The sequence below is a fragment of the Myiozetetes cayanensis genome, unplaced genomic scaffold (assembly GCF_022539395.1).
Source record: "Myiozetetes cayanensis isolate MyiCay16 unplaced genomic scaffold, myiCay2020 scf14, whole genome shotgun sequence".
NCBI classification, from domain to species: Eukaryota; Metazoa; Chordata; class Aves; order Passeriformes; family Tyrannidae; genus Myiozetetes; species Myiozetetes cayanensis.
The window spans coordinates 4,200,137-4,227,766 of NW_026087048.1; the positions used below are offsets into that span (position 1 = coordinate 4,200,137).

General features: G+C 49.0%; 1 protein-coding gene across 1 annotated transcript in view; it reads left to right on the forward strand.

Moving 5' to 3' along the window:
* The window catches only part of HCN4 (hyperpolarization activated cyclic nucleotide gated potassium channel 4), a 95,886-nt gene that overhangs the window by 14,210 nt on the left and 54,046 nt on the right, over positions 1 to 27,630 (forward strand). The window contains exon 2 of the mRNA XM_050309066.1: positions 15,302 to 15,725. Coding sequence (XP_050165023.1) covers positions 15,302 to 15,725 — 424 coding nt within the window. The remainder of the gene's footprint in view (positions 1 to 15,301; positions 15,726 to 27,630) is intronic.

A 27,630-nucleotide genomic window follows, 5' to 3' on the forward strand; every position in this document is an offset into this window, starting at 1 on the left:
CAGTGCTCTGTTGCTCCAGCAGGGGTGTTTCAGAGCACTGAATTTTCTGCTCTCCACCCACAAAACAGCTATTTCTGAGTCACTGGTGTCTTGCATTAGGAGATCCCTAATTTACTATCTGAATACCTAACGGGTTTTCGATGTACTTGAGAGCAGAGCAAATCTGCTCTCTGCTTTTCCTGGACTCCAGTGAAAGACCCTGTGCTGTTCTTCACTGGAGCACTGAGGATGCTGGCTGGAGTGGCTTGCAGGGCTTTCTCCCAGGTACCCTCATCACTGAACCTCATCACCTTCTCCTCGCCATCCCTGTGATCTCCCAAGTGCCAGCCAGTTGGGCTGAGTCACAGCACAGACATTTCTGGTGGGATGAAACAAGAAGAGGAAAACCCTGGCTTTTGCCTTGCTCTAAGCTTACTGACACAGAAGGACTAGATGAACTAAACAGACAAAACCCTTAGAAATCACGTAGGGCAGTGTTTCTGAAGTGCCCAATTCCCAGCCTATTTCCGTGGTACCCCAGCACATCCCTGCTCCCGCTGAAATCAAAGCCTGAGCCAGTGCCTGCTGCAGTGGCCTTCAGACTGGGTCCTGTGTGCACAGAAGTAAAAAACTACAAGGATATTTCATGTTTTAGAGAAGAGGACCCTTTGAGAGTGTGTTCTTCTTGGAAAAGCTGGAATTCATTGAGACATTGCTGCCATCCTACATTCCCAAAATGGGGCAGGGAACAGACTTGCCTCTAGGCACCACAACCAAGGGATCAGACATATCTTTTGTTTTGAGACATGAAACTTAAAAGCCTGGAATAGTCTTTTGTGGCTGTAACTTTCAGACCCCAGAGCATGTTTAGGTTGTTTTAGGGTGTCCTCTTCCACACTCAGGAACAGAAGAAGATTTTCCTGGCCTGGTGGGGAGGGCAGAGTGCCACTGCCCATCTCGCAGCTCCATATGGTTCTCTGGGCTCAGGGCATGAACAGACCCTGTGATGAGCTCCTGCCTTGCAGTAAGGGAGTTTAGAAGTTAGAACAGGTAATTTAAAATACACACTCATGTGGTAGAATGTGCACCTTCATTATGGAAGTGTTTGACCATCACTGCCTTGGAACAGGTACCTGTCCCAGTGTCTTTTTGGTGATCATTTCCTGTGTCAGCAAAGCAAATTGTTTGTTTCAGTTCTGCCTGAAGGCTGGGGCAATTATGCTGGTCATGTGTCCAGATATCTTTGCAGAGATTGTTATTTCACATTCACTTCGAAGCATGTCTGAGCCTGATGCCAAAGTGTAAATACAGGGGTTTTTTTAATGATTTATTGGGTTTTCATGACTATCATACCTGCACTGTCCCAGCTGTTTGTAGAAATAGCTTTGTCATATTTATGTGAACTAGCAAGGATATATATTCCCATTTTATGTCTGGAATACTAATATACAGAGAAACTACATTATTTTCTAGCGAGTTGCTCAAGCAGTCTGAACTTGAGCGGTGCAGACGTCACAAGTAGTCCCTCAGTGACAGGACTGTCCTACCTTTCCCTGCAGTGTCCCTCTAGGCAGGATGGAAGCTGGCAGGCTGGAGCCTCCTTGTTATGTATTGATGGAAAATGGGCTGCATCAAGCTGAATATATTTCTGAAACAACTTGTTTCTGGCAGGTTGTTCATTCTAAAAATATATTTATTTCTAATTGCTGAGCAGAATGCTTAATGAATTCTTCCTTCCCAAGAACAATTAATCAAAGAAATGATTTAGGACTGGCACTTGCTCCCCCAGGGTTCAATGGCTGTGTTCCATTGACTTAAATAGAGCAGAGCAGGTCCAGCCCATAGTGGGAAATATTTATCTAAGCATTTTTAAATGGTGCCCATCACTGTTAATCTGCTTGTCTCTGGCACTCTGTATTGGAGGAGCAGCACTGGACATTAGAGTTACAGCACTTGCTGGAATAAGTTTTGCAACCTGTGTTTTCCTGGTTTGTATATTTTTTCAAAAGAGTTATTATGCAAATTCACCTTTATTATAATGGGGACTTGGAATAGTGAGGAGAGAAGAGGCTGCAGTTCCAGCTTGTTCCGGAAGGCTTCTTGACAGGAACAAATGGCTGGGGAGGACTTTGTGGATCACTGAGACCCTGCAATGCTTGATAAAGGAGAATCCCCTGGGAATCCCCCCCACACCACAAAGATCAAAAGTCAGAAATTTGCAGTGTGTCCTGGGAAGAGCAGGAGAGATCCATCAACATCCTGCATCTTGGAAAAAGGATGAGAGGTGCTAAGTGGAAATGCCTGGATCTCATCACCTGCTTCCTTTACAGGAGTGCCTGTGGCACATTCCATGGCACACAGTGAAGGTGAAAAGCCAAACTGGCTCCTACCTGTCTGACTTGAGGGGAAAGGCCTTACATGTCCTGAAAGTGGCCACTGAATTCCTCATGTTCTGTATAACTGGTGATTCAAAGCATTCTCTGTGGGCTCGTGTCTGACTGTATCCTTTCTGGGGAGGAGATACTGCAGATGTCCAGTTGCTGAGTTTTCCATTCTCCTCATTTCCATTCTCTCTCATTTCCAGAGAGCGAGGCTCTCTGGAATAGCTGCCTCTCCCTGCCTCAGTTTCCCCCACTGACAGATGCTGAGGGTGAGACTCCACCACCTGCCCTAACGTGCTTTGAGATCAAAAGGGAGAGTCTCCTGGGAGCTCCATAGTGTTTCAGCACATGCAGGAATTAATCCAGCATCCCACATTCAGAGGGGACGATGGACTCATGTGGATGCTGTAGGTGAGCACAGCCTTAGCACAGTGAGTTTATTCTGAGACTGAAAATAATCAGAAGCAATTGGATGGGGGTTTTTCTCCCTTAACTGCTACATTTTTAGAAGGTGATTCATCTCTTGTCTGGGGTCTCAACTACCTGAGTAGCCCCAAGATCCCAGCAGCATTAGTCTTTCTGAGGATTCATTGTGCTCCATTCCAGCCTGAACAACTCATTTCAAACATAAGTCTGATGTTTGCAGTGGGAGAGTTCGGGAGAAAAAGTATTCTGTGCTCTTGAAACTGCAACACACATTGGCAGTACCTCATTACCATTTGGATGTCTTACTCCCTTCCACCCCAGCTTCTCCTCCCCACAGAAGGAGGCTCATGGCACTGTGTGCTCAGCCTTGTCTGAAACAGTGATGCCAGCATGAGCATTGCCCATCAGGGTTAAAGTGAGGATGTAAATCGGTGTTCTGTTGGTTCTGTAATACAGGTCAGTAGCAGTGGAATTATCCTCCATCCATCCCACTCTGTGGTCCTCACACATTGCTCCTTTGGCACTTCCTCCAGCACTTCAGCCACATCCACTGAGTAGGCAGAAAATTCGCACTGGAGTTGCCATCACTGTTGGCCAAGGTTTGTTAACCCAGAAGCAACACCTGGTAAAGAAGGCATTTGACTTGGGAGGGAACTCTCTCTCCCAGGTGTTCTTACCCTGTGCTGTGTAACCTCCAGGCCTGTGGAGAGCTGTCCTTGTCGGGGGAAAGCCACGTGCAGCCAACATGTTCTGTCATGATGGCTTTCCCTCCCTTCAGTGAGCATCTGTTTTAGGAAGTTTTGAGCCTTTAGAGTGAGACAGATGTGAATATGATCATCCAGCAGACCACTGGAAAACCCCAAACTACTTTTTATTACTTCTTTCTGGCAGCTTTTTGGATTCCCATCCTGCCATTAATCAGGAAAGAGATTAGGCTTTTTCTCTCTGCCCCATCTGGCATATCCAGGGCTCACACAGAGTGGTAGGAATGTGTACACAGTGCTGAAGTCTGGCAGATGCTCTTGCTCAAACATAAATCCTGGTAACTTCAGAAGTTGAGAGTGTGAGAGAGCAGGTGTGGCTGTGAGCAGAGATGAACCTCGGTGGGTGAATTACTTCATGTAGCTGAACAGCAGCTGCATCAGGCTCAGGTTTGATCCATCCTCAGGCACAGGAAGCTGTTCCTCTGTTTTTTGGTCTTTCGTTGTTGGAGAATTGGATGGCCAGGCACTCAGCTAAAGCACAAACAGAGTTGTCTCTGAGGCTGTGGAGATGGTTGCACTGGTGGTGCTTGGTTCAGAGGTTAAGGTTTACCCCAAACAGGGCTCCAGGAGCCTCAATGAGAACCTGGATGATGGAATAACCATGGAATCACAGACTGCACTGGGTTGGAAGGAACCTCAGAGACCATCTCATTCCACCCCTTGCCACGGGCGGGGACACCTTCCACTATCCCAGGTTGCTCCAAGCCCCATCCTGGCCTTGGACACTTCCAGGGATGGGGCAGCCACAGCTTCTCTGAGTATCCTGTGCCAGGGCCTCCCCACCCTCACATGGAAGGATTCCTTCCCAGTATCCCATCTAACCCTGCCCTCTGGCAATGGGAAGCCTTTAAGAGACCATTTCCCTCTGCCTTCCGTTTGGGGAGAGTGGAATTGTGACTCCTGATCCACTCTGAGCTTTGTCACAGCAATACCCAGGAGGAACATTTTTAGCATCTCAGATGGCGGGAAGTTTTTTTCTCAGCTGGCTGAGAGAGCAGAGATGACTTATCTCTCTGCTGCCTGTGTTTGTCACTTCCTTGTGGACTGCTGCAGAGCAGGAGGGCATAAATTTGTCAGTCCAAAGCAAACAGCTCGCAGAAAGCACAGCAATGTCCCCTCCACCATCCCCCACTTTCTAAATTGTGATTCTTACCTAGTTCTGTGACTCATGTCATTTCTCTGCCTTACTTTAGTGTTTAATTTTAGTAAATTTGGCTTCCTAGTGGTGAGGCTGACATCCTCATCTCACATAAAGTCATATTAAGAGAGACACGTCAACACAAAATATTTGTGAACCCAGCCTGTCATCCTTGTAACTCACCAAAAAGGTAGTGGTGGGAGATACCTGTTCCTGAGTTGGTGTTTTGTGTCCTCTGCATTTACTCTGAACTAACAGACATACCCAGAACCCCCCATGCCCTGGGCTGATCCCACGGGAGGGGCAGCAGGGGAGGGGGGAATTCTGCCCCTCTGCCCATCAGGTGAGACCCCACCTGCAGGGCTGCCTCCAGCTCGGGGATCCCCAGCACAGGAAGGACATGGAACTGTAGGAGCAAGTCCAGAGGAGGCCACAGAGCTGCTCCAAAGGCTGGAGCTCCTCTGCTACAAGGAAAGGCTGAGAGAATTAGGATTGTTCAGCCTGGAGAACAGAAGGCTCTGGAGTGACCTAATTGTGTCCTTCCAGTACCTGAAGGGAAATGACAGGATGGAGAAAGACTATTTGCAAGGGTGACAGGACAAGGGGGAATGGCTTCACTCTGACAGAGGACAGGGTTAGATGGAACATTGGGAAGAAATTCTTTACTCAGAAAGTGGGGAGGCCCTGGTTCAGGTTGCCCAGAGCAGCTGTGGCTGCCCCATCCCTGGCAGTGTTGAAGGCCAGGTTGGATGGGGCTTGGAGCAACCTGGAATAGTGGAAGGTGTCCCTGCCTATGGCTGGTTTGGGGAACGAGATGAGCTCTAAGGTTCCTTCCAACCCAAACCATTCTGTGATTCCATGATTCTGTGATATATATCTGTATCCTCCATATAGATGACATTGATAGTTGTTTTCCTTCCTATACCTTTGTACAAACGAAACCCTTGGCCCAGTATCCCTGGCTTTTGAGACAATTCAGAGCTCCCTAGTGCAGATCTGACTGCCCAGGCACTGGGATTTAATTCATGCTGGATCTTGGATACAGGCCAGGGCCTGAACTTCATCATGTCAAAACTTATGCTTGTCTTTGGGCTTTAATCCTTCACATTCCACAACATATTCCCAATGACTTGGAAGCTGCAGCCCTTATTGATCTCTCCGTTGTCTACAACAACAACATATGGCATGTTTCCATGGCAATAGGTCCCCCTGAAGGGGCTTCCTTCCTTTCCTCAGCTTATTGGTCTCTGCCATTATTAAATCATCAGAGATAAATGCACACAGAGAAGGGTCAATGTCTGGATCAATGGGCAGCAAACAGAGAGGAACTTTTCCATATTCATACAAGCAGGAGATTTCAGAAGATCAAACAATGTGGAATTGCCAGGCCCTTAGCATGGCAGGCTCATGCATAATGTATTCTGGGAGCAAGGTGGAATCAATACACATCCAACACCTTGAAAACCTCTGGGATTCAGCGTGGAGCCAGCAGAGCAGAGGGGAATCCAGAAATATTAATGAATGCAGTAGGATGGGCTGTGAAGAGAGGGTTAAGCTCTCCTGGCCTGGGCTTTGTGCCATCAGAGTGTTGGTTAAATGCTACAAACAGAACATGGTACTGAATTTTTGAAGCCTGGGAGGATGTGGGGTGGGAGGTTCCTTCTGATGGGGTTTGATGAGCCAGCCACGGAGTGAAACACACCTTGTGCAGTGCTGTGGTCTGAGGAGGTAACCCCACTGGGGACAGGAGTGCACCCAGACAGGTCAGAGTGGGGTCTGCCCCGTTATCCTTCTGGAAGAGTCTTGTGCTAGTAAATCTCCCACTGAATCCGTACCATATTGTCTTTCTATGGCATCTCCAGCCACTGCTGCACAACAGTTTATATCTGTGATCACCTCAGCGGTGCCATGAGAATGACAATAAATTGTCTGGGTTCAGTGTGTAACTGCTGGTCCTCTGGGCCTTCAAAAAGAGAGGGAATAAGCTTTCCTATGAGTAACACTCACAAATATTTCACTGCTTTTGCAGCTTGTTACAGGGGAATTCTGCATGAGATACTAATAGATGTGTCCAAGCAAGTGAGAAAATATTAATAATGCTGTTTTAGTCGGAAATGGGATGTGTGCTCTATCGGCCTTCATGCTCCAAATTTAGAGCCGGAACAAACAAAGTCTCTTGTGGCTATCTCTGTGTAAGAAATGAAAGCTTGTTTATTTTTACCTTTCTGGGAAGACTGGGTTCTAAGTATAGATTTAAGATAGGGTTTAATTTGTTAGGGTGATATCTGCAGGCAGGAAGGCAGCAGAAGTCGAGGACAGTGGTCAATTGACTACTTTGTGCCGAATCCACCGTGACTTTTCTTATCCTTGTGCCATGTGCGTGTTCCAGCATTATTGGACACGAAGTGCAGGAGCATCCTGTCTCTGTGTGGTACAGTATGTCTGCAGAGGACTGCGAGGAGATGTTCCAATACATTTGCATTCATCATATGGCTGACTGCACATAAAACTCCTGCAAATGCCTATACAGTTCTATTAACAGGGTTGGGTGGGAGGCACTGGCTTTACACACTGCGTGTCCAGAACTCTCATTATCCCGGGATATGTGCAAGGCTGGCAGCAGCACCTCTGGGAGCCTGCCTGGCCTGGCTGCCTCAGACTGTAATGAAACAACAGCCTGCAGGGTTGGCTCTGCCCATGGAGCTGAGCTCAGGGATAGCACTGGCTGTGGAGTTCACTCACACTGCCTGGCACTGGGAGCATCCTGAGAGAATGATAGCGCTATCTCATACTTGGAGTGCTGTTGTCCTATCATCAGCTTCCCGATCTGAGGGAAAGTGAGATGCACTTATGAGGAGGGGTGTCAGCAGCTCTTTGGGATAAGGTTCCGTTGGTTTTCTCACGTGCTTGAACAATACTTTTCGTAGTGTGGTTTTGGTCCATGGCTGGTGCACTTCAGCACAAAGACAGTGCAGAGTGCTTGGGTCTTCTGAGGCAGAAAACCAGGAAACACAAGCAAGTTGTCCCAGCAAAGTCGCAGAAGGTCAGGACTGTCCAGCTTGGCTGAGTCACAAAGCCTGTTTCAGACTGGCAAGATGGGGGCCAGAGAAATGTCTGTGTCTTGGTAAATGTGGGTTTGGTGACGGACAGTCACCACCAGCTGCTTGGTGACTCCCCTGGCAGCTCCCATGGGTAATGATCAGCGTCCCAGCTGAGTGTCCCAGCTCTGCAGGAGAGCCCCGGAGGTCCTGGCATGTGGCTTCTCCCTCCCTGCAGAGCCCACACGAGGTGAAGGCATTGCTTTTTTTCCTTAGCTAATACCTGATGGAAAAGGCAGCTGAGCACTGGGCACTGAGCTGGTTCCTGGTTCAGACAAACACTCCTCAGTACATTGCCCTTGATATAAGGTCTGCTTTGTTAGTCCTCAATGCTTCTGAATTCTCATGTCAAAATCTCTGTCATGTGGAATCATAGAATAGTTTGGGTAGGAAGGGACCTTTAAAGGTCATCCAGCTCAACTGCCTGCCATGGGCAGGGAACCTTCCACCACATCAGGTTGCTCCAAGCCCCACCCAACCTGGCCTTGGACACCTCCAGGGATGGGGCAGCCACAGCTTCCCTGGGCAGCCTGTGCTGGGGCCTCCCCACCTTCTGAGCAAAGCATTTCTTCCCAGTGTTCCATCTAACCCTTCCCTCTGGCAGAGTGAAGCCAGTCCCCCTTGTCCTGTCCCTCCAGGCCCTTGCAAACAGTCTCCCTCCTACTTTCTTGTCAGTTCCCTTCAGGTACTGGAAGGCTACAATTAGGTCACCCCAGAGCCTTCTCTTCTCCAGGTGAACACCCCCAGCTCTCCCAGCTTTTCCTCATAGCAGAGGGGCTCCAGCCCTTGGAGCAGCTCCATGGCCTCCACTGGACTCACTCCAGCAGCTCCACATCCTTGTGGTGTTGGACCCCAAAGCTGGAGGCAGCAGGGGGGGTCTCACTTGAACAGGCAGAGGGGCAGAATCCCCCCCTCCCCTGCTGCTGTGGGATCAGCCCAGGACAGGGTGGTTTCTGGTCCCTGTGCATGGGGCTGGGATGTATCCAGATTCTGATCCACCAACGCCCCCAAATCCTCCTCAGGGCTGCTCTCAATCCATCCACCCCAGCCTGGATTTGTGCTTGGATTTGTCCTGACCCAGAGGCAGCACCAGCACTCAGGCTTGTTGGAGCTCATGAGGGTCACACGGACACACCTCTCCGGCCTGTCCAGGTCCCCCTGGGTGTCACACAGATCTCCATCTCTCCAGGATGCCCAACAGCAGAGTGGGTGCAGTGTAGGTGCTCTCAGAGGACAGATAATTTAGGCCAGCTCAGACTGCTGTAATACCCTGTGTTTGTGAGCTACAGAAAGGGCGGCATTCACAGTGCACTCTGATAATTGTTTAAATGCACCAGTGCCTCAAACGTGTTGTTTGCAAATTGTCAACTATTACAGCTGGAATAAAAATATTGCTAAGTAACATGTGTATTTATATTTTTACAATGGAAAAGAAAGGAAATTTTCCCTCTGCTGCTACTGATCAAATTATAGATTATAACATGACTGGAAACCTTTTCTGAGTCTAGGCAAGCATGTTTTCTGGGTAGTAGTTCTACCTCTGAATAAGTTACTTCAATCTTTAGTACCTCATAATCTATCTGTAATATAGAATGATAATACCTTCCTAATTATATCTGTTGGGATTTAATTAATGTTTGAACATTACTTTGAAAAATGCAGGGTGTTGATTATTGTTTAATAATGTAGTGTTACTTTTAAAAATTCATGATAGAGAAGCAATAAAAAAGCTACCTTGCTTGGACTGCAAATGTCATTTCCAAGTATTACATAAGCAATAGCTTTCTTAATTTTCCACTTACCGAAACCCATGTAATTATATTTTAAGGTAATAATATGAGCATATGTTCTAAAGTTGAAACATGGTTTGGAATTCGGCACTGCTCAGAGGAGATTAGGTGAGCAATTATGTAGATTGAAGATAATCTAAGTCAAAGGCTAAGTACAGACCTTGGAAAATATCTTGCCTGGGGTGGAACTGACAGCTGAATTCAATGAAAATGCTGTCAGAGACAGCACAGGAGTTTTAAGCGATCCAGATGCAAAGTGCTCCCAGGGACACGCCGTGTTTGTGCTGTGAGATATCCCCAGTCGGGCACCTGTTTATGTGAACACTTCACGCCCTCCCTGCCCCACAGGCCCTGTGCTCCTCGGCAGGGGTTCATCACGAGTGGACTCGATCCCAGCCCAGTAACCCCCGCTCCCTCTGACTGGGACAGCTGCGGCACCGCCGTGACTTCACCATCCCAGTCCGGAGGGGAACGAGTGGTGTCCCTGCCAGCTCCGGCCCAGCCTCCCCAGTCCCCGGGAGGAGGCAGCTGGAGCACCCGTGGGTGCGGGCGATCTGGGGGCAGCCCCGTCCCGCGCAGCAGCGCGGGGGGATCTCCCCCCTGCCGTGTGTTCGCCCAGCAGCGCGTTCAGGGCGAGCCGTGGAGCGGGGGCTGCAGGAGGAGCAGCCGGCGCTGCTGAAGGAGGCGTCCAGGGAATTCTGGAGGAGGCTGGAGCACGGCAGAGCTCTTCTCCTCGTGCTGTCCTAACGCACAGCTAATTCCTCGTGCTCTCAGGAGGTTTATTCAGCGTGGCAGAGGATACATACTATTTGCATAGACCGGTCAGAAGGAATTAAAACTGTTTGTCTTTTCTTTTAGCCCGGTCCTTTCCCATTACAGAGTGTTCAGAATATTTCTGTAGGTCATTTGACTCTCTCTTTGGTGGCTGTTCGTGGCAAAGAGGTTTCCAAGCACACAGGTATTTGAGTAACTCCCTATAAATAAATGAATTGTACTCACAAGTGAATTCCTGGACTCGGTAGCTGGTTAAGTGTCCCTTAGTGTGTTTAGGAGCAGTGAATCACCGTGTTCCTCCCATTATCTCAGCGATAAAGCAAAGTTTGTAACTCTCCAGCAGAAATACGCCTACTCCTGTCTGGGAGAAGTAATGCTTCCAAAGACAGGGAAGGATCTTTTCCTGCTTTTTCTCTTTCTCTTTCCTCTGTGTTCAGATTCCTCTGTGAATGGCTGCTTTCTGGAGTAAACTTGCCTCTCACTGTGGATCCAGCCACCCTGACATGTGCTAATATGCTCTTTACAAAAGATGATTTCTATTTCCAGCCCCACTAGCAGTGCTGGGAATTACAGGGCGACCTCCTTCCTGTCAGGATAGTTGGTGGTGAGCACAGCAGTGTCTAATTCAACTGCAGTCCAGAGCGAGGAAAGGAAGCTGCTGCTCCGGGGAAAAGGGCAGGTTTTCAGCAGCTCTTTAAAGGAGTTAAGGAGCAATTCCTCCCCGTCAAAGCAGAGGGTGGAGATTCCATGTGGGACTCAGTAGGTGGCACTCTGTTTCTGGAGAGAGCACCGAGCCTTGGGAGAGCAACAGGATTTGTCTTTGGTTTTGGTTTGAACCAGATCTGTTCATTGAAGAGCTGTTCTTGTAAGGTTAGCAAGGTTGATCACGGTGGCTGAGCTGAATTCCACTGCTGGGGAGAGTGTCCTGGCTCCCTGCATTTCCAGTTAGGTGCATTTTTATTTTTGCTTCCCTTTGAGGCAGCGCCTCACTTCAACCCAGAGTTGGCTGCCTTTCAGCAGGAGCTGGAAACATCCAAAAAGCATTGTTAATTTAGAGGTGAGGTTGCTCAAGTCTATTTTCTCCCGACAGTACAAACACTACAGGGCCAGAACAGAAGGTGAGGCCACAAATGTGCCCCACTCTGGGGCAGGTTTGAGTGCTGTTCTGGCCAGAGGTGCTGCCTGGGCTCACCTCAAACCTCTGAGATCCACTGCTTCCTCTCCGGTTCCTCACAGCCCCTCCTGAGCTCCTGCACTGTAATTGGTCACACTGTACCATGGAATAATTTTGAAAAATCAAGGTTTATTTAATTTTACAATTACTCCCAAAAGCAATATTCCTGGCCTGCTGTTACAGTATGCACTAGGCAGAACAGAAAGATGATCTAATGTTCAAAATCCACAAATTAATACCTACGAAGTGCACAGACTGTCAAATCAGCTGAGTGACACCAGCAGTGCTTAAGGAGCGTATATTCTTGAAGTGTCTCTGCCACACTAATTCTCAGACGCATTCTGTTTAAATAATATATTAGGAATTAAAAGATCAGGGGTAGCGGTGCATGTTAAAATGTGATTTTCAGATCCAAGAAGCGTGCAGAGAGTAGGATGTAGTATAAAAACCAAGTGTGTTTGAACAAGACATCTGGTTTATATGGTGCTGGCTGTTCCCTGTGCTGTGAGCTGTTCAGTTGCACTGAGTCAACTATAATAAAACAATACATTCATATTTATTAATTTTTTATGTAGGCTTTTGAAAACAGGAAGAGAAGTGAGAAGAACACAGGATATCAAGGAAGATGCCCAAGAGATGCGTCTCTGTTAAGCTCTTTTGCAAGCCACATGAATAGCTTCAGATCTGGTTAGACTCAGGAATCAAATACAGGTCCTAACCCTTATTTAGTCTCAGACTTCCGTGGACAAATCCCATGCTCTTAATTTTGCCGTGTGGCTTCTCTATCTGCAAGACAGGGATAATAACTCCATCTGCCTCTCATGGGTGCAGCAGAGCCAATTTCATCACTGTCAGCTCCGTGGAATCCCTGGGTGAAAGGAACAACAGAAATACAGAAAACGGGTTATTAATAGCTGGTGCTTGCCCTTACATACATCACATGCACCGTTAGTCTTTGTGGCCAATAATTTACAGGGAGTGAAAAGATGTTCCTCTGAGTAAACACAACATGACACATGGATGGTATTAGACCTCTGAGGTGGTGTGGTCCCCAGGAGTCTAATTCAGTCTAAATCCAGTGATGCCACCCTGAACAGATCCTACTTCATAGTGCAAATCTTAATAGTCAAATTTAAACTTTGAGGCACTTTATATTGTAAAGGCAGGTGCTGGAATTGGTGTGCAGAGCAGATTCCTGGTGGTGTCCAGCTTTTTCTGCCCCCTTCATAGAGCCCAAAGGTTATGTCCTCCTTGACACATTGAATCCCCTTCTGTTAGCAGGGATGCCCTGGATACAGAATTTACCTTCTGTAGTTTGTAAGTGGTGGCCCTGGAGCTCAGAACTGAGGGCAGCTTGTGACAATAATCTCGGGTCACTGGTACCCCCCTGAGGAGAGCTGTGGTGTAAGAAACACATGGCCATGAATTTCAGCACTTCACCTCTCCTGCCCACATTGCAGACCATAATTGTCCGTGGGCAGGTCAGCAGTACTGGCAGACTGGGAGAGAGGAACCTGTGGGAATGAGGAGCTCGCACTGCAAGAGTGAGAAATGGAGGAAGTCAGGATGCAGGACAGCTGATTGAGAGAGGCCAGGGTAGCAGGATGTGCCACAGTCAGGCAGAAAGCATTTCACTGGGCTTGTGTGTGTGGAAAATGTCTGACTTCAACTGGGAGCCATCCTGCCACTGTTGTCAGTGTCCCCAGGCACCACTAAGTATGGAAATCACCACCCAGCCTAAAAGTCAGAAGCACAAAATCCAAAGATCTCTGAAGAAAGCCACTTTCTGCAAGCCTGGCCATGCCCTGGTTCATGCCATTAATTTGAAACTTGGGAAAACTCATTTTCTTTGTGCATATCTCCTCCTGTATCCCCTGAGGGCAAATTAAAGATGGCTGGGAGGTTATTTATTTTCGGTAATAATGCACACACTGCTTCCAGACTTCCTGCCATTGTGCGATTATCGAGATTAATTGCCCGGGAAAGCTGCAGCATCATCTCAGCCCCTTAATAAGGAAGATCACAACATGGATTTATATTAATGCATATTGTTGTGTGACACGGCTTTGCTCTTAGAGCCACATGGACAAACCTCAGCACCACTGCACCTCCAGACTGAGGGAAGGGTTGCACGTTCCCTTCCCTGCAGGGCCACGGCACCTTGAGAGCAAGGAGCAGGGAGTTGATGACATTTTTAGAAACCTCGTTAGTGAATAACTTTGCTTATTCTGAAATCAGTTCCCATCAGCCTCTGCTGAGTGATTCTGAGAATTGCTGGTGTGCTGCTGGTGACCCCATCTGTACAGGTGCAATAGCTGGAATCTTAAGTATGCTTTTAGGTGCTTTAAAGTGTTGTGTTCTTACCAGGGAGAGAGACTCTGTACAGAGAAGGCTTTTAAGGCATATTCTACCCTTTTGGTTTTCCTGCTGAGAGTTTAACAAACCAGTGTTGTTGCCTTGCTATAGAGATCCTGTTGTGCAGCAGCTCAGTCTGGTCCGAGGCCCTGGTTTTAAATGAACAACCATTAACAAAGGTAGAACCTGAGGAGCTTTAAAGCAAGTCCAGTTCTCCTAAAACATTTCAGTGATTTGGACTGTAATGTGTTAGGCAGAGGAGCAGCATGTGCATGTCCTGCAGCAAATTCAACACTTTCCTCTGTTAAACCACTGTAAATCCAGAGTCACTCCTTTGCCATCACTGCTGTTAACTCTTCATTTGCTATGACAAGTTAGTTGTGCTATCTCACAATATTATAGTGGCTGCCCCATAGAATACAAAGTGAAGCTGATGAAATCTTGGCAATGTGAGTCCACAATACATTGGCATCTCTACATGTGAAACATTTGGAGGGGGACTGGAGCACCATTGTGTTGGGCAGCAAGGCTCCTCAACAAACTGACACCCAGGAAAGGTTTTAGTCCTCACTCTGGGTGAGTTGTGACTGGTTGTGTATCTTTTACACCAATACCTGTGGAGAGATCTTTTAAAAAATCCCAAACAAATAAATTAGGGATTATATTCAAACTGTGTGTACCTTCAAAACAAAAATGGATGTTATTGTAAGGTCCACTGGATAATATTGACTTGCCACTGAGGTGAAGATAAGCTTCTTGGAGACTGTGCTTCATGGAACAGTAGTTAAATGTTGTTGTTACTTTCCTTAGAAATGCAATAGATATTTCCAGGCACGTGTCTCCAAGCTTTATTGATTACTTCTGTACAGCGCAGGAGTCTATAGAGTGGACTAACTCCTGAAGTCCAGGCTCAATGGAAGCTTGGCTCAGCAGGAAATCTGAACTGAGCTGTAGATGACAGTCCAGTCTCCAGTTCCATCCTGATCCCAGTGCTATCAGTGCTGGCTTCTTCTAAAGAAGGATCAAACAGAGCAAGCCTGATGATTTTGACCCCAAATGGCTTTACTGACATACAAACTGAGGCCTTCCAAATTCTCTCCTTACCCAACAGTCGCTGTAAGAAGTGCAGGTTTGTCAGTTCTTCTGGGGCAGCTCCCAAGTCCCAGTGGAAGTTTCCAAGTGGTCATGGTCAGCCGTGCACCCAGTTCCCCCAGTCCTTTCTGAACCCTAAAAGCCAGAGGAGGAGTGTTTCTGTGATATTAATTACTTAATTAGCAGCTTGTGCCCTCTGTGCACCGGGCAGAGCAGCAGTGAAGGGAGTGACTGACAGCAGAGATGTATTAGTTCATTAGCGCTGTTGACCCGGGCTCCCTGATCTCCTGCTCTATGGCTGATCTCACATGTCTCTGTCTTGCTGTCCAGGTTTTATTGGGATTTGACCATGCTGCTCCTGATGGTAGGGAACCTGATCATCATCCCTGTGGGCATCACTTTCTTCAAGGATGAAAACACTACCCCATGGATTGTCTTCAATGTGGTTTCGGACACGTTCTTCCTCATCGACCTTGTCCTCAACTTCCGAACAGGCATCGTGGTGGAGGACAACACCGAGATCATCCTGGACCCGCAGAGGATCAAGATGAAGTACCTCAAGAGCTGGTTTGTGGTGGATTTTATCTCCTCCATCCCTGTGGACTATATCTTCCTGATCGTGGAGACCCGCATTGACTCCGAGGTGTACAAGACGGCCCGGGCCCTGCGCATCGTGCGCTTCACCAAGATCCTGAGCCTGCTGCGGCTGCTGCGGCTCTCCCGGCTCATCCGCTACATCCACCAGTGGGAGGAGGTGAGCACAGCCCCTGGGGCACTGACTTCTACATCTTCCCTTGCAAAAGTGCTTGCTTTGAATGCCCACTCTCCTCCTTTATGCCAGTACCAATGCTAAACAGTTGTGGCTGGGCCCTAATGCTTTGTTTTTAGCAGGTTCCCAAGAGGGCCTTCTGGGCCTTTTTACTCAGGCACTTGAGACTGCTGTCGGCTTGAGTAGCATCATTTAGATGATGTGTAGAGATGCTGCGTGGGCTGGGAGGAGAGCAGGACCCCTTGCAGGAAGTGTGTAGCTATAGAGCTGCCTGTGAGCAGAGCAGTTACCCAAACAGCGAGGGCTTGCCCTCTCAGAGCCCCAAAAGGGCCAGAAACAGCTCAGAGGAAAGGTCTAGAGACAGCTGATTTGCAGGACCTGTGGCATCTGTTTACCATCTGCTTCTTCTGTGTGCTTATCTCTTGAATAAAGAGAGGAGCATGGTGATGTATTATAACCTTCTTGCTGTCTAAATTCTGTGGCACGCTGTTAAGGGGAAGAGGAAGAAAGAGCAATCTGCAGACAAATTGAGTCTGTTTAAAGACATAAAGGTCTAGTGAAAGGCAAGATCCCTACTACCACCCCTGGACCCTGTGCTGTTCCCAGGGGAGTTCCAGGGTGCAGGGTGAGTTGTCAGGCATAATGTGAGTGAAGGTGCAACCTTTCAAGTCCCTTGAAAATTAGTTATTTTTTCCTGTCTCCGTGTTCTCCAAAGCAGAGAGAAAGCTCCCTGCGTCTTTCTCCACACCTCAGGAGCATATTTTCTGGACAAGGAAAGTTGGTCAAGGCAATTTCATCTTCCTCCCTATACTTTCTCTTCTGCTTTGGAGCAGAGCCTGATGCAGAGCCTGATCTAATGCAGAGCGTGCTCCTGGGAATGTGAAGGGAAAGCAGCCATGCAAGTCATGGCTGGATTGCACCGAGCTGTCAGAACACTAATTCATGGTAGAGCTGAACCGTCCCTTCCTCCAGCGTGACAGACTCAGGTTGAGCACTGGAGCATCCTTTACAAATTTCAGGCTTCATCTTTGTGGTGTAAGTAATTTGTGAGTGCCTCCCTCAGAGAAGAGCGTAACGCCTTGCTGAGGTCTGGGGTGACTCTGTGCAAGGTGCTGAGGGACAGACGGCCACAAGAATTCCCTATGAGGTTCATTTGCTTCGTAGCACAGGCAGGAAGTGCACAGAGAGGTGGAGATGAATAAAGCAGGAGTGTCCTTCCTGGTGTGACTCAAGAAGTCGGAGGCTGAGAGGGCAGTGGAATAGCTGCAGATCTGTTATCCTGTCCCGTGGCTGCATTGCTTCTTTGTCCTCCACTCCGAGAGCGCTCAGGAAAGGAGAGTTGGTGGCTTAGACTGTTGTTAAAGTAGTTCCTTCACAGTGATTTACGGGTACCACAGCAGTGCAGAACTCCTTGACTTCCCTTCCACGAGGTGGTTGAAGAGGATTTAAGTATATTTGCTTTTGATTGTACTGAATTCGTTTTAAGAAATGATGAAATGAAAGCAAATCAGTGCTTTTCACCCTCTTGCTCCTCATAGTTTGACTGAGCAGCCATTTCTAGTTTCATTCTCAAACCCCGTTTGTGGGATGCTGTTCCCTCCTGCTGCCATCCTGGGTGCTGGGGCAGCACAGCCGGGTGCTCTGCAGATCCCCCCGAGGAACAGGCTCCCCGGAGCGATGCAGTGCTGCCTGTGGAAGGGCCAGATGGTGCTGGGTTGCAGTTTGGGACTGCAATGCAGACTCTGTTATGCACTGCAGAGCCCGCCAGACCAAACACGATAGTCTTTTTGTCAAACAGGGCTCAACACAAGCAGCAGTTTCCTGGAGAGAGTTTAATACCGGGAGGTTTTCCACCCTCTCACACGGGGGAGGGAAGCAGAGGAAGGGGTGATCCCTTGCCATTGGTGCAGTGCCTGCTACAAAGCAACGGGGAGACAGGGAAGGGAAGTGCTGCTTCATCTTTGCGTGGGAGTTGTGCTCCCTGGAACCACACTGACAGTGCTTTCTTCCTCTCGCTCTGAAGTGCCTACAGATGATCTGTGTCGGAAAGTCCACATTAATCTTTCCTCACTGCACCAATCAGTGGTGATGTGGAAGTGTTAATAATTCCTGTAGGACGGAGCAGTGTCGGACTAGACCTACTTGGGGTGTATATGAGGGGCAGGCTGCTGTGCAGAGTTACAGAAGGAGAAGGACTCTTGAGAGAGGGGGTGACTGAAGGCCTGTTCTGCTGTGGTCCTCCCACTGTCCCACTCTGTGTCTCATCATCTAGGTAGTATCCTTCTCTCTTAGGATCTTCGCATATGACCAGATAAGCTAAAAAGGAGGTGTGAGTAGGGCACACTGGTCCTCAGGAGAGGATCCAGAGGAGCATGAACCAGAGGAGTGTGTGTAGGGCAGTGAGGCAGAGTTTACTCAGGTGGGTGGACCAGTCAGCGAGGGAGGGCGGGGTGTTGTGTCTGGGCAGAGCCTGCACATCCCATTCCCCTGCACATCCCATTCCCCTGCATATCCCATTCCCCTGCATATCCCATTCCCTGCATATCCCATTCCCCTGCACATCCCATTCCTCTGCATATCCCATTCCCCTGCATATCCCATTCCCCTGCATATCCCATTCCCCTGCATATCCCATTCCCTGCACATCCCATTCCCCTGCACATCCCATTCCTCTGCATATCCCATTCCCCTGCATATCCCATTCCCCTGCATATCCCATTCCCTGCATATCCCATTCCCCTGCATATCCCATTCCCCTGCACATCCCATTCCCCTGCATATCCCATTCCCCTGCATATCCCAGTCCCCTGCACATCCCAGTCCCCTGCTGGGGCAGTGACTTTGGATGGAGGGATTGCTGCTGCCTCACTCATAACCAGTGGTGGGACTGAGTGCTGTGTGAGGAGCAGAGGAGGACTCGGCACACACAGAGTGTTCTCTCCTTGCTCAGCCTCCCAGAACGTTTACAGCTGTGCATTAGTGGGACTGGGAGTGAGTACAGGGATAAGTGGTCACTTCCTGAGTTCTCAGTGAGCCTCTCCGTGCCTTCCCCTGCAATTGTCCATGCTCTGCATGAATTTATCACTCCCCCTGCAGTGAGGGGAGAGCAGCCTCGGCGAGGGCTGCAGTGCTGTAAAGCAGCCAGGCTCTCATCAGTTCCAGATCAATGCCAGGCAGGAGTCCGTGGGATCCAGAGCCAGGGGTTTGAAGTGCCTGCTCCGTTTTGGCTCAGAGCAGACTGCTCTGACATCCACCCCCAGATCTCAGAGAAGCACTGTGGGGACTTCAGCTGGGCAAACAACCTAAAGAGAAAAGGAAAGAGAAAGGGAAGAAAACCAATCTAATGCACTCGTGTTCACTGGAGTACGAAAATAAGCTTAATTCCAAATGTAGCAGTTTCATTTGCATTATGCATTTTGCATGAGTTGCCCCACGAATGAATTTACCAGTAGGGCAGAATATAAATAGAGTCTTTTTGAAGTGTCTGCCGTGTCTCCCCTGCAGTAGGAAGCTTGACTGCTGTGTAGGCAGGTGTACACGGACTGGCTGGAGCCTGGCTCGCCTCAATATCAGATCACGAACTCCGGTGTCTGGGAGCTCCCAGGGCCAGCAGCAGAGGTGCAGGAGGGCTGGCACAGTGGGAGTGTGGAGCTGTCCTGCCAGGGCAGACCCAACAGGGCTGCTCCAACCATGCCCTGTCCCTGCCCAGGCAGCTCTGGTCACCTCGGCCTCTGAACCCTCCAGCAGCTCTGGGGGTGTCCAGGCCAGTCCACAGCTCTTGGCCCCGTGGACATGGAGGCACATTCATTGTCCCAGGGTCAGGGAGCTGGGCCTTTCCACTGCTGGGCTGAGAAACCCTTCGGAGGAGGCTCCAAACGTGAACATCCTACAAACCCCACCCCAAGGTCAGCTGGCACAAAGAATGGAGCACCAACACCGTGTAACCCATGGGCTCAATCAAACTGAACCGTCCTGGGCAGACTGGGAGTGTTAGACAAAAAACCTCTTTAGGTTTTCATAAGCAAAAGGGATTGTGTATTATTTTTTCCTCAGAGCAGTTTGCTGAGCTTTCCCTGTTCTATGCACAGCATCTACCCCCATGTTTGGTGCCAGGATGCAGCAACCTATATTTAAGATCAGACTATTTTGACTTATGAACAAGGAACGTTTACTGGAACAACAGTAAAATCCTGCTCCTGTAAATTGGTTTCCAAATAGCACATGGGCTAAGATAACCACAATATTTTGATTTCAGACTCTATGGGAGCGATGATGATGAGAAGGAAAGGAACTATCTGTTTTTGATATATATCACAATGATAAGATTATCATAAATGAGGATTTTTTCAGATTTTTGTCAGAAAAAAGATTATAGCTTTCGGGTTTTGCAGCTGAAACCTGAAGAAAAGGACAATTTGGTGATTTCCAAATTATTATGTCGTTGAAAACTTGCAAACTTGCCTGAGTGCTGTCCTTTTATTTCCTGGGTTTCCATATTACAGAGAAGCTTCAGCATGGAGGCAATGCATCTTCTCAGGTGCCAGTAACAACTTCCCAGTAAAAACTCTCCACAGATTGCATCATCTGAAAGATGATATCACTTTTAAGAAGACTCAGATGTTCAGAAAATTGATTCAAAGGGCTGGTGTGGAAGGACTAGGAGGGAGCTTCCAAAGGCTAGGAGGACGTGGCTCCCAACTGATTTTCATTTTGATTTGCTAATTCCCTTAGTTTCTTCTGACCTATTTGTAGCCTTTCTTAAATTAAATTAAATTACCATGGCCAGTGGCCTGGGGGATGTGATGTTGGGCCAAATCCGTAAGTGGATCCTGGGAGGGGAGGAGCCAGGCAGAGCGTTCTCTAGCAGCACAGCAGGGTTCTGTTCCACAGGCACTTCAGAATAGCTGAACAGATTTTTTATCAATATGATTTGCAATTCTGTGGTGTTAAATAGCAAGGCAGACCCAGGAGAGTAACTCATTAAAACCTCTGACCACCCTGGAAGAAAATCAGACTCCACAGATGCCAGTAATGTGGCCGGGAGGGGCGAGTGGGCTGGGTTTTGTCCTAAATTTGCATTACCTCATTTCTGAAGGCAGCTTTGTCAGGCATTGGTCTTAGTGTCCTTACAGGAGCTTATCAGAACCATAATGCAAGTTACAATAAGTTTCCATTCTCACTGCACAAAGTGACCCAAAATTGGAAGCATCTTTTCCTCTCAGAGAGAATCGTGCTCTGAAATCAATGGCAAAAACCCTCTTGTTGACATTTCAGTAGAAGGTTGTTCAAGATTTTTTTACCACAGCCTTTTACATTGAGCTGTTTTCACTTCTGCAGCCCAACGTCCTTGTGGAGGGAGAGCAGACAACACGAGGAGACAGATGTTCTCCATTCCTATACATGGCATTTTCCCTCTCCTGCCTGTGGGCATCCAGGGGTCCATCCCCTGCCCTGTGCCACGTTACCTGTCAGGAGAAGGAAACCTTTAACAGTCTGTTTGGGGAAGTTGGTCTTTAGCAGGAAGTTCTGCTACTTTAATGCAAATCCAGCTTCCCACCTGGGCACTGGGAATACAGTTTCAAAGAGAATATCATCAAAAATGGGTTCTAATGAATTATAAGGAGCCAGGCAAATATTTGAATAGCTGTGCAGCCACAGTTTGCCATAAAAAAGAAAAAGCCTTTTATTTTTTTTTTACAGTCACCTTCTGGCAGTGCTTAATGTGTCTTCTGTCAACAGCAGGGTATGACCAGGGAATACATGGCCTGGGGGTTTGGATTAGGGCACAGAGCCATTTGTCTCTAGGTCAGTAGTTCAGATCCAGCTTGTAGCAAGTGAAAGTCATTTGCTGTCCCAGGGATGTGTTTTCTCTGATCTGTTCTTACCAGACAGGTGCCTGTTTGACAAAATCAGCTGGGACTGGCCTTGGGAGCCTCAGGCTCCCTGTGGCAGCAGCAAGGGGGTTAAATTTCCCCCCATCTGCAGTGAAGTCCCCCCTGACCAGGGTGTGAGGAATGTTAATAAGAGGGTCCTGCCTGCACCCAGGTTCTGGTTCTCAGGGTCACAGGGTCCCTCAGTCTGTGCCTTCATGCTGGGATGGAATTGTGAAGGGTTTCTAAAGAGTCAGGCTGGTCTCCTAATGATCTCTAATCACTGTGATAGCTGGTTGCTGCTCCAGCCTTTCATTTTCTTCTTCCCTCAGCCTCCTCCCAGCCTCCTCTGTACGTGTCCCTTCCCTGGACACAGTGTAGGTTTCCCTGTCTCTTGGGAGCTCACGTCTCCGTGTTCCTCTGCCAGCACCAGCTGCCTACAGCTCAGTGCCCATGTCGTGCCAGCTGCCTCTCATTTTCCTTCAGGCCATTGTTTTTGGAGGGGGGTTCTGGCAGGCTTTATTATTGCTGTTGTGTTGCAATAACAGAGGGTCCTCAAAGGAGAAGTGCTGGAGTCTGGCAGGAGGATTCCTCCTGCCAGTGTCATTTTCCAAGATTTAATACCATGGAGCTTTACTGATGGCGTTTGCTCCAGCTGCAGTGCTGCAGGACCCTGGGTCCAGCCTGTAGTGTGACTGTCACATGGGGACTGGGGAGGTGTGACCTACAGCAGAGTCACAGGATGGGTCAGTCTGGAAGGGACCACAGAGGGTCATCTGGTCCCATCCTCCTGCTCAGGCAGAGCCAGTTCAGAGCACATGGCACAGGATTGTGTCCAGACAGGTCCAGACTGTCTCCAGTGGGGAGACTCCACACCCTCTCTGGACAATCTGTTCGGTGTTCAGTCACTGCACAGGGAAGAGGTTCTTCCCCATGTTCAGGTGGAATTTCCAGGGCCGTTCCTCTCGTCCCATTGCTGGGCCTCCCTGAGCAGTTCCTGGTCAATGCTCTGGCCCCTCCCTGCAGGCACTGACAGACATGGATGGGGTGCCCTCTCAGTGTCTCCTCTGGAGGCTGAACAGCCCCAACTCCCTCAGCCTTTCCTTGTGAGGGAGATGTTCCAGTCCCTTCAGCATCTCCGCAGCCTCCGCTGGACCCGCTCCAGAAGCTCCATGTCCCTGCTGTCCTGAGGAGCCCAGAGATGGACACAGCACTGCAGATGTGCTCCCTCAGGGCAGCAGGGGACAACAGGTATTGTAGCAGGAAGAGGGATCTTGTCAACCCTGTATTCTAATGGCAAAATGTAAGGAAACTTCTGGGAGCCTTCTAAATCACATCAAAATCCTGTGAGCTCAGGAACCAGCAGTGGCAGTGCCCAGTTCCCTGAATGCATAGGAACAGATTTACAACTCATTAGGACTGTGCTCCATAGGAAGAGCCTGGAAGGGGCACCCTCTGGAGCTGGCACTGAGCACCTCAGGCTGTGTGTGAGCCCAAACCAGCCCACACAGCCTCGTCCAGCATATCACAGGCTGTATGTGAGGCACATACAGATAGTGCTGATGCTGCTTTGGAACCATCCAGAGGGAGATTCCTGTTACCATCTGGGTTGCTGATGCACTGCCAGGTGTGGGTTTGTCCCTCAGCAGTGTGAGTCGTGCTCTGCAGCCTCACCCCACACTGGAAGCCCAGTTTGTCTGAGGCACATTAGCCTTGGCAAGTGGTCACAGATTAATCGCTCCTCTCGTTGAAGCTTCTTCCAGGAAGGCACTATTGATTGCATTCATATCAAGTGGAAAACTTTAATGAGACAGCTGAAGAGAACAGCATTTCCTCGCCTCACTTGTTGTATTCAGCAAGACCAGGCTGGAAAGGAACGTGCCAAATGTGTAAGTTGTGTGAATGAGGCAGAAGCTTGGCCCAAATAGGACCGTGTTAAAAAATCAGCTTGGTGGAGGAGGAAGGAAAGGGGATTCTGGAACATGGCAGTGTGGAGCTGCTTTTTGCCAAGAGAGATTGAAGTCAGTTCTTTCATCTCCCCACAGAGTATCCTCATGTGCTCTGAGCCAGTGACTGGGCAGGGGGAAGTGCCATATGGGGACCCGAGCAGCTGCTGCTGCTGTTGGGATTGGAGTGAGAGCAAATCTCTGCCAGCAGGGAGAGAAAAATAACCCACTCACTGGTGTCATTAAGGGGCTGGAGTCTGGAAAGGGATCTGTATCTGGCCAGGTGTTCAGATACAGAGCTGCTGGGCACTCTGAGGCACCACTGGACACCACGGGGGTGGGACTGACCCAGTCTGTTTTATTCTTCTTAGTGGATAGGGCTGGAGGGAGAGAGCATCCAATGGTCAACACACCTCACACCTCACCGTCTGCAGGCACAACACCCGTGGCAGGGGCTGTGCTGTGGAGCTGCAGCCGAGCAGAGCCTGGGCCCCTCTGCAGCCCTGGCTCTGGGATGGAGGGCAGCACTCAGACCTGATGCTCCAGCAGCACCAGATGATGCTGCGGGCTGAGGAAGGGATGTGTTGCCAGGAACGAGGTAGCCAAAGGCAGAGCTCCTGGCTCTCCAAATGCTGTGTGCTAGGGAAGGGGACAGGGCAGTGTCAGCCCTGCAGAAAGGTCAGGGCTCAGCTGGCTGGGGAAGGAAGGAAGGAAGGAGTGCTCTTCCACAAGTCAGCAAAGCCTGAGGCCGAGCTTTGGCTCTGAGCAATTCTTGCTTCCACTCCAGGGAAGAAGTTGCCAGCCACAGTGCCAGACTCTGCAACACACGGTGTGTTGGAAAATGTTTGGTTTTCACCCTCTTTCCTTCTTGCCAGAAATATGCTAATGGATGTAAAACAGCCTCACTCTCCCCACGAGTTTGAGGTGAAAGGAGGAAAAAGTCTTTCTTGGGAAGGACAAGCTTCACTCCTGAGCCAGGCACAAAGAGGTGTGTGAAGGTTTAATGGGCAGGAGCCGTATTGATGAAGTTATTTTCTGAGCACCGCTGTGAAAAGAGCTGTTTTGAAGACAGTTTCAGGACATGCAATTATCCAGTTTGCCAGCTTAATGCATTCAACTTAACCTCATTTTTATGAAGCAGAAATCAATGTGGTAACTTTTTCAGAGCTGAGATGACATTTTATTCTTGCTTCTCTCATAAGGATGCATATTTTTAAGCTTCCTTTTCTACTTGAACTCCCCCCTCTCCCAGTTTTGATTAAGCAGGAATACCCCAAGGGCTAGGGAAAAGAATGAGGCAATTTCCACATTCCCAGAGTCACATTAGAATGGAAGATGTTTCTGAAATCTCTTTGCAATGCATGGCAAAATTTTCCATCTTGGAAAAGGTCTTGGAAGTGCATCTAGAACTTCAGTACAAGAACCTTTTTATTCATTTAATTCAAGCACTACTTCACCAGGGAAGGATTCTAAAGGTGCTGATCTTCAGCCCAGTTTTTCATTACAAGGATTGTGTGGCCCCTGTGTTCTGCTATTCCAGTGTCTGTCACCTTCTCTACTCCAACGTGGTCAGGGATATTTTTGGAACTACTCCTGCCTTGTGTCTTCTACCCTTCCTAAACCAGAAGTCCTGCAGAACAGCAGCTGCCAGCACTGTGAGCTGGATAATGCCTGTCCAGAAGTTTTCCAACCAGACTGTGCCATAAAACTGGGGGATGAAGGTTGTGGAGTTTGGATAATTTAAACAGAAAACTATTTTCCCTGAGGAAGTTGAGTGGCAGTGGTGGCCTTGTGTACCTTGGCAGAGCCCTGTAGCAGGCAGGTCCCTGCTGAATTGGCAATGGTATCTTTGCCTTTTGCTCATCCAGTATGTATGAGGGAGAAGCCAGGAATTAGGAAGGGCCTGATCAGGGGGAACATTCTGCCTTTTGTGCCAGCTGGGAAAAGAAAAGGAGAGATGTGATCTGAAAACAGAAACCACCAGAATTCTTCTTCCAGCTTCCTTCTGGGCTCGGGATGAGCCACATGCCAGTAGTCCCACAATGTTCCTTTCCATAAATGAAGGCAATAGTGTTGTCACCTCCCAGATCTCAAACAGCTGCAGTTCATTCACACTCCTGAGGTGCCACCAGACCTGGGATCTGCTCTGACACAGACCCTGAGCAATCCCACTGGGGTGTGACTTCTCTGCAGAGTGCCCTTGGGCAGGTCCTGTCCCCAGGGCTGGGGGACACTGCTCCTACTCTTCTCTGGAAGCAGAGCCCTGACCCAGTGTAGGACATATAGGGTGATCTTAGCTCACCCCACTGTCCCATCATTCTGGGATGGACCCAACATCCTTTCCCTTGACCTGTTGACTTGGGGTCAGCTCGGTAGATGAGCATAGTGAGGAGGTTAATCTGTATCTGATCTGTCATGGTTAGTCTGTATCTGATTCCTGACTCTCCTAAGGGAGAGAAGAGAAATTTGGGGAGTGTGTTTCTCGGGATGGATCCAGCCAGGATGGACCATCCAGAAAGGATAATGGTCTGTGCAGTGTGTAAATGGATTTGGAGCAGAAGGAGACTGGTCTGAGGGGAATTCTTGAGGTAAGGAGTGAGTCAGGTGTGGGACAGGAGCTGAAGATGGGAGGAGTGACTTGCTGCAGCTCTCGAGGAGAGAGCAGCAACACTGTGGGCAGTGAGCTCAGGGGGGGAATTGTGCTGCCACTCTGCCCAGTGCTGGGATGAGCTCAGGGGGGGAATTGTGCTGCCACTCTGCCCAGTGCTGGGTGTGCCTGGAGCTGTGCCCCCTCCCCACGGATCACCTCAGGTCTGGCTGTGGAGGGTGAACTCTGGGAGAACCTCTCCCTGTGCTGGCACTGACAAGCAATCAAACAAGCAGCAGCAGTGCTGCCTTGTAAACACTGGGAAGAAACTGTGAGGATAATGTCCCTTAAAGTAGCTGACAGGCCTGCTTTTCCTCAAGTCCCTGGAGAGGGTGGAGAGCAGTTAAGACGCAGCAGCTGTGTTTGTTTTTTCTTCATTTATATATTTTTTTTCCACCCAGCAAAGTGCCGGGTGTTAATTCCTCTTGATTTGCTCAGTGCAGCCCAGTTTGGAGAGGCCATCCCTCGAATAGGGTTGATTAGACTCCTCTCCAGTGTGCATCACCCAAACACTACTAATTCCACTCTCTCCCAACAGTGTGCCTGTTTTCTGGTGCTGCAAAGAATTAAGCTGAAACTGGTTAATGAGACAAACTTGGTGCAGCCAAAGTTTCGAGACTTCTGTCAGGGCCACTGCACAGCTGGAGGGGATGCTCTTCTGGTGGGTTTGAGTAAATGTGTTGTAATGCACTGATGAACTCCGGGTGTCACGTGAGCCCAGCCCTTCTTCACTCCCCCTATATGTCCCTATTTCACTCTCCCTGCCCTGTGCTGAGTCCTGGGAACCTTGTGCCATGATCACCTCCCTCTCTATTCCCACACTATTCTTTCATGCGCAGGAGGCATAACAAGGGCTGTCATTTGCGTTCAGGTGGAGAGAGGAGAAAAATACGTGATTCAGTTTGGCTGTGCCTTCTCCAGAGGGCTCTTCCCCTCCCCACAGGGGTGAGCTTTGTCCCTCTGCCCCCTGAGCTCCCTCCGGAGCTCTGTTCCCTGCCAGCATGCACAGACATCCCACCACCTGCCTCTTCAGCTGATAAATCACCTCAGGCTTGTGGGTTTGAGGAAGGACAGATAAGAACTTTTCACTTTAGCTCTCTTCCCTCCTGACTTGAAAGACATGGTTGTATTTTGTCTTGAGCATAAGGCAGACTCAGTCCATCTCTGGAATGGGAAAGAAATACAGGGGAAGGCCAGCAGAGCATTTGGAAAGCAGAGTGAAGAGGCTTCTGTGAAAGGAGAAAGGAGAACTGGGGAAGGCCTGCTGGATCCCCCAGTCTGTCCTGGCATGGGACTGTCTGTTTGATCCTCGAGGGCTGGTGTCAGACAGGTGTTAAATGTGTCAAGCAGCAATACCTTGTCGCTTTTTTTGAGCTGCCCATCTGGCAACATTGTCTTGCACACTGGGAAGGGATTGATTACTTTGC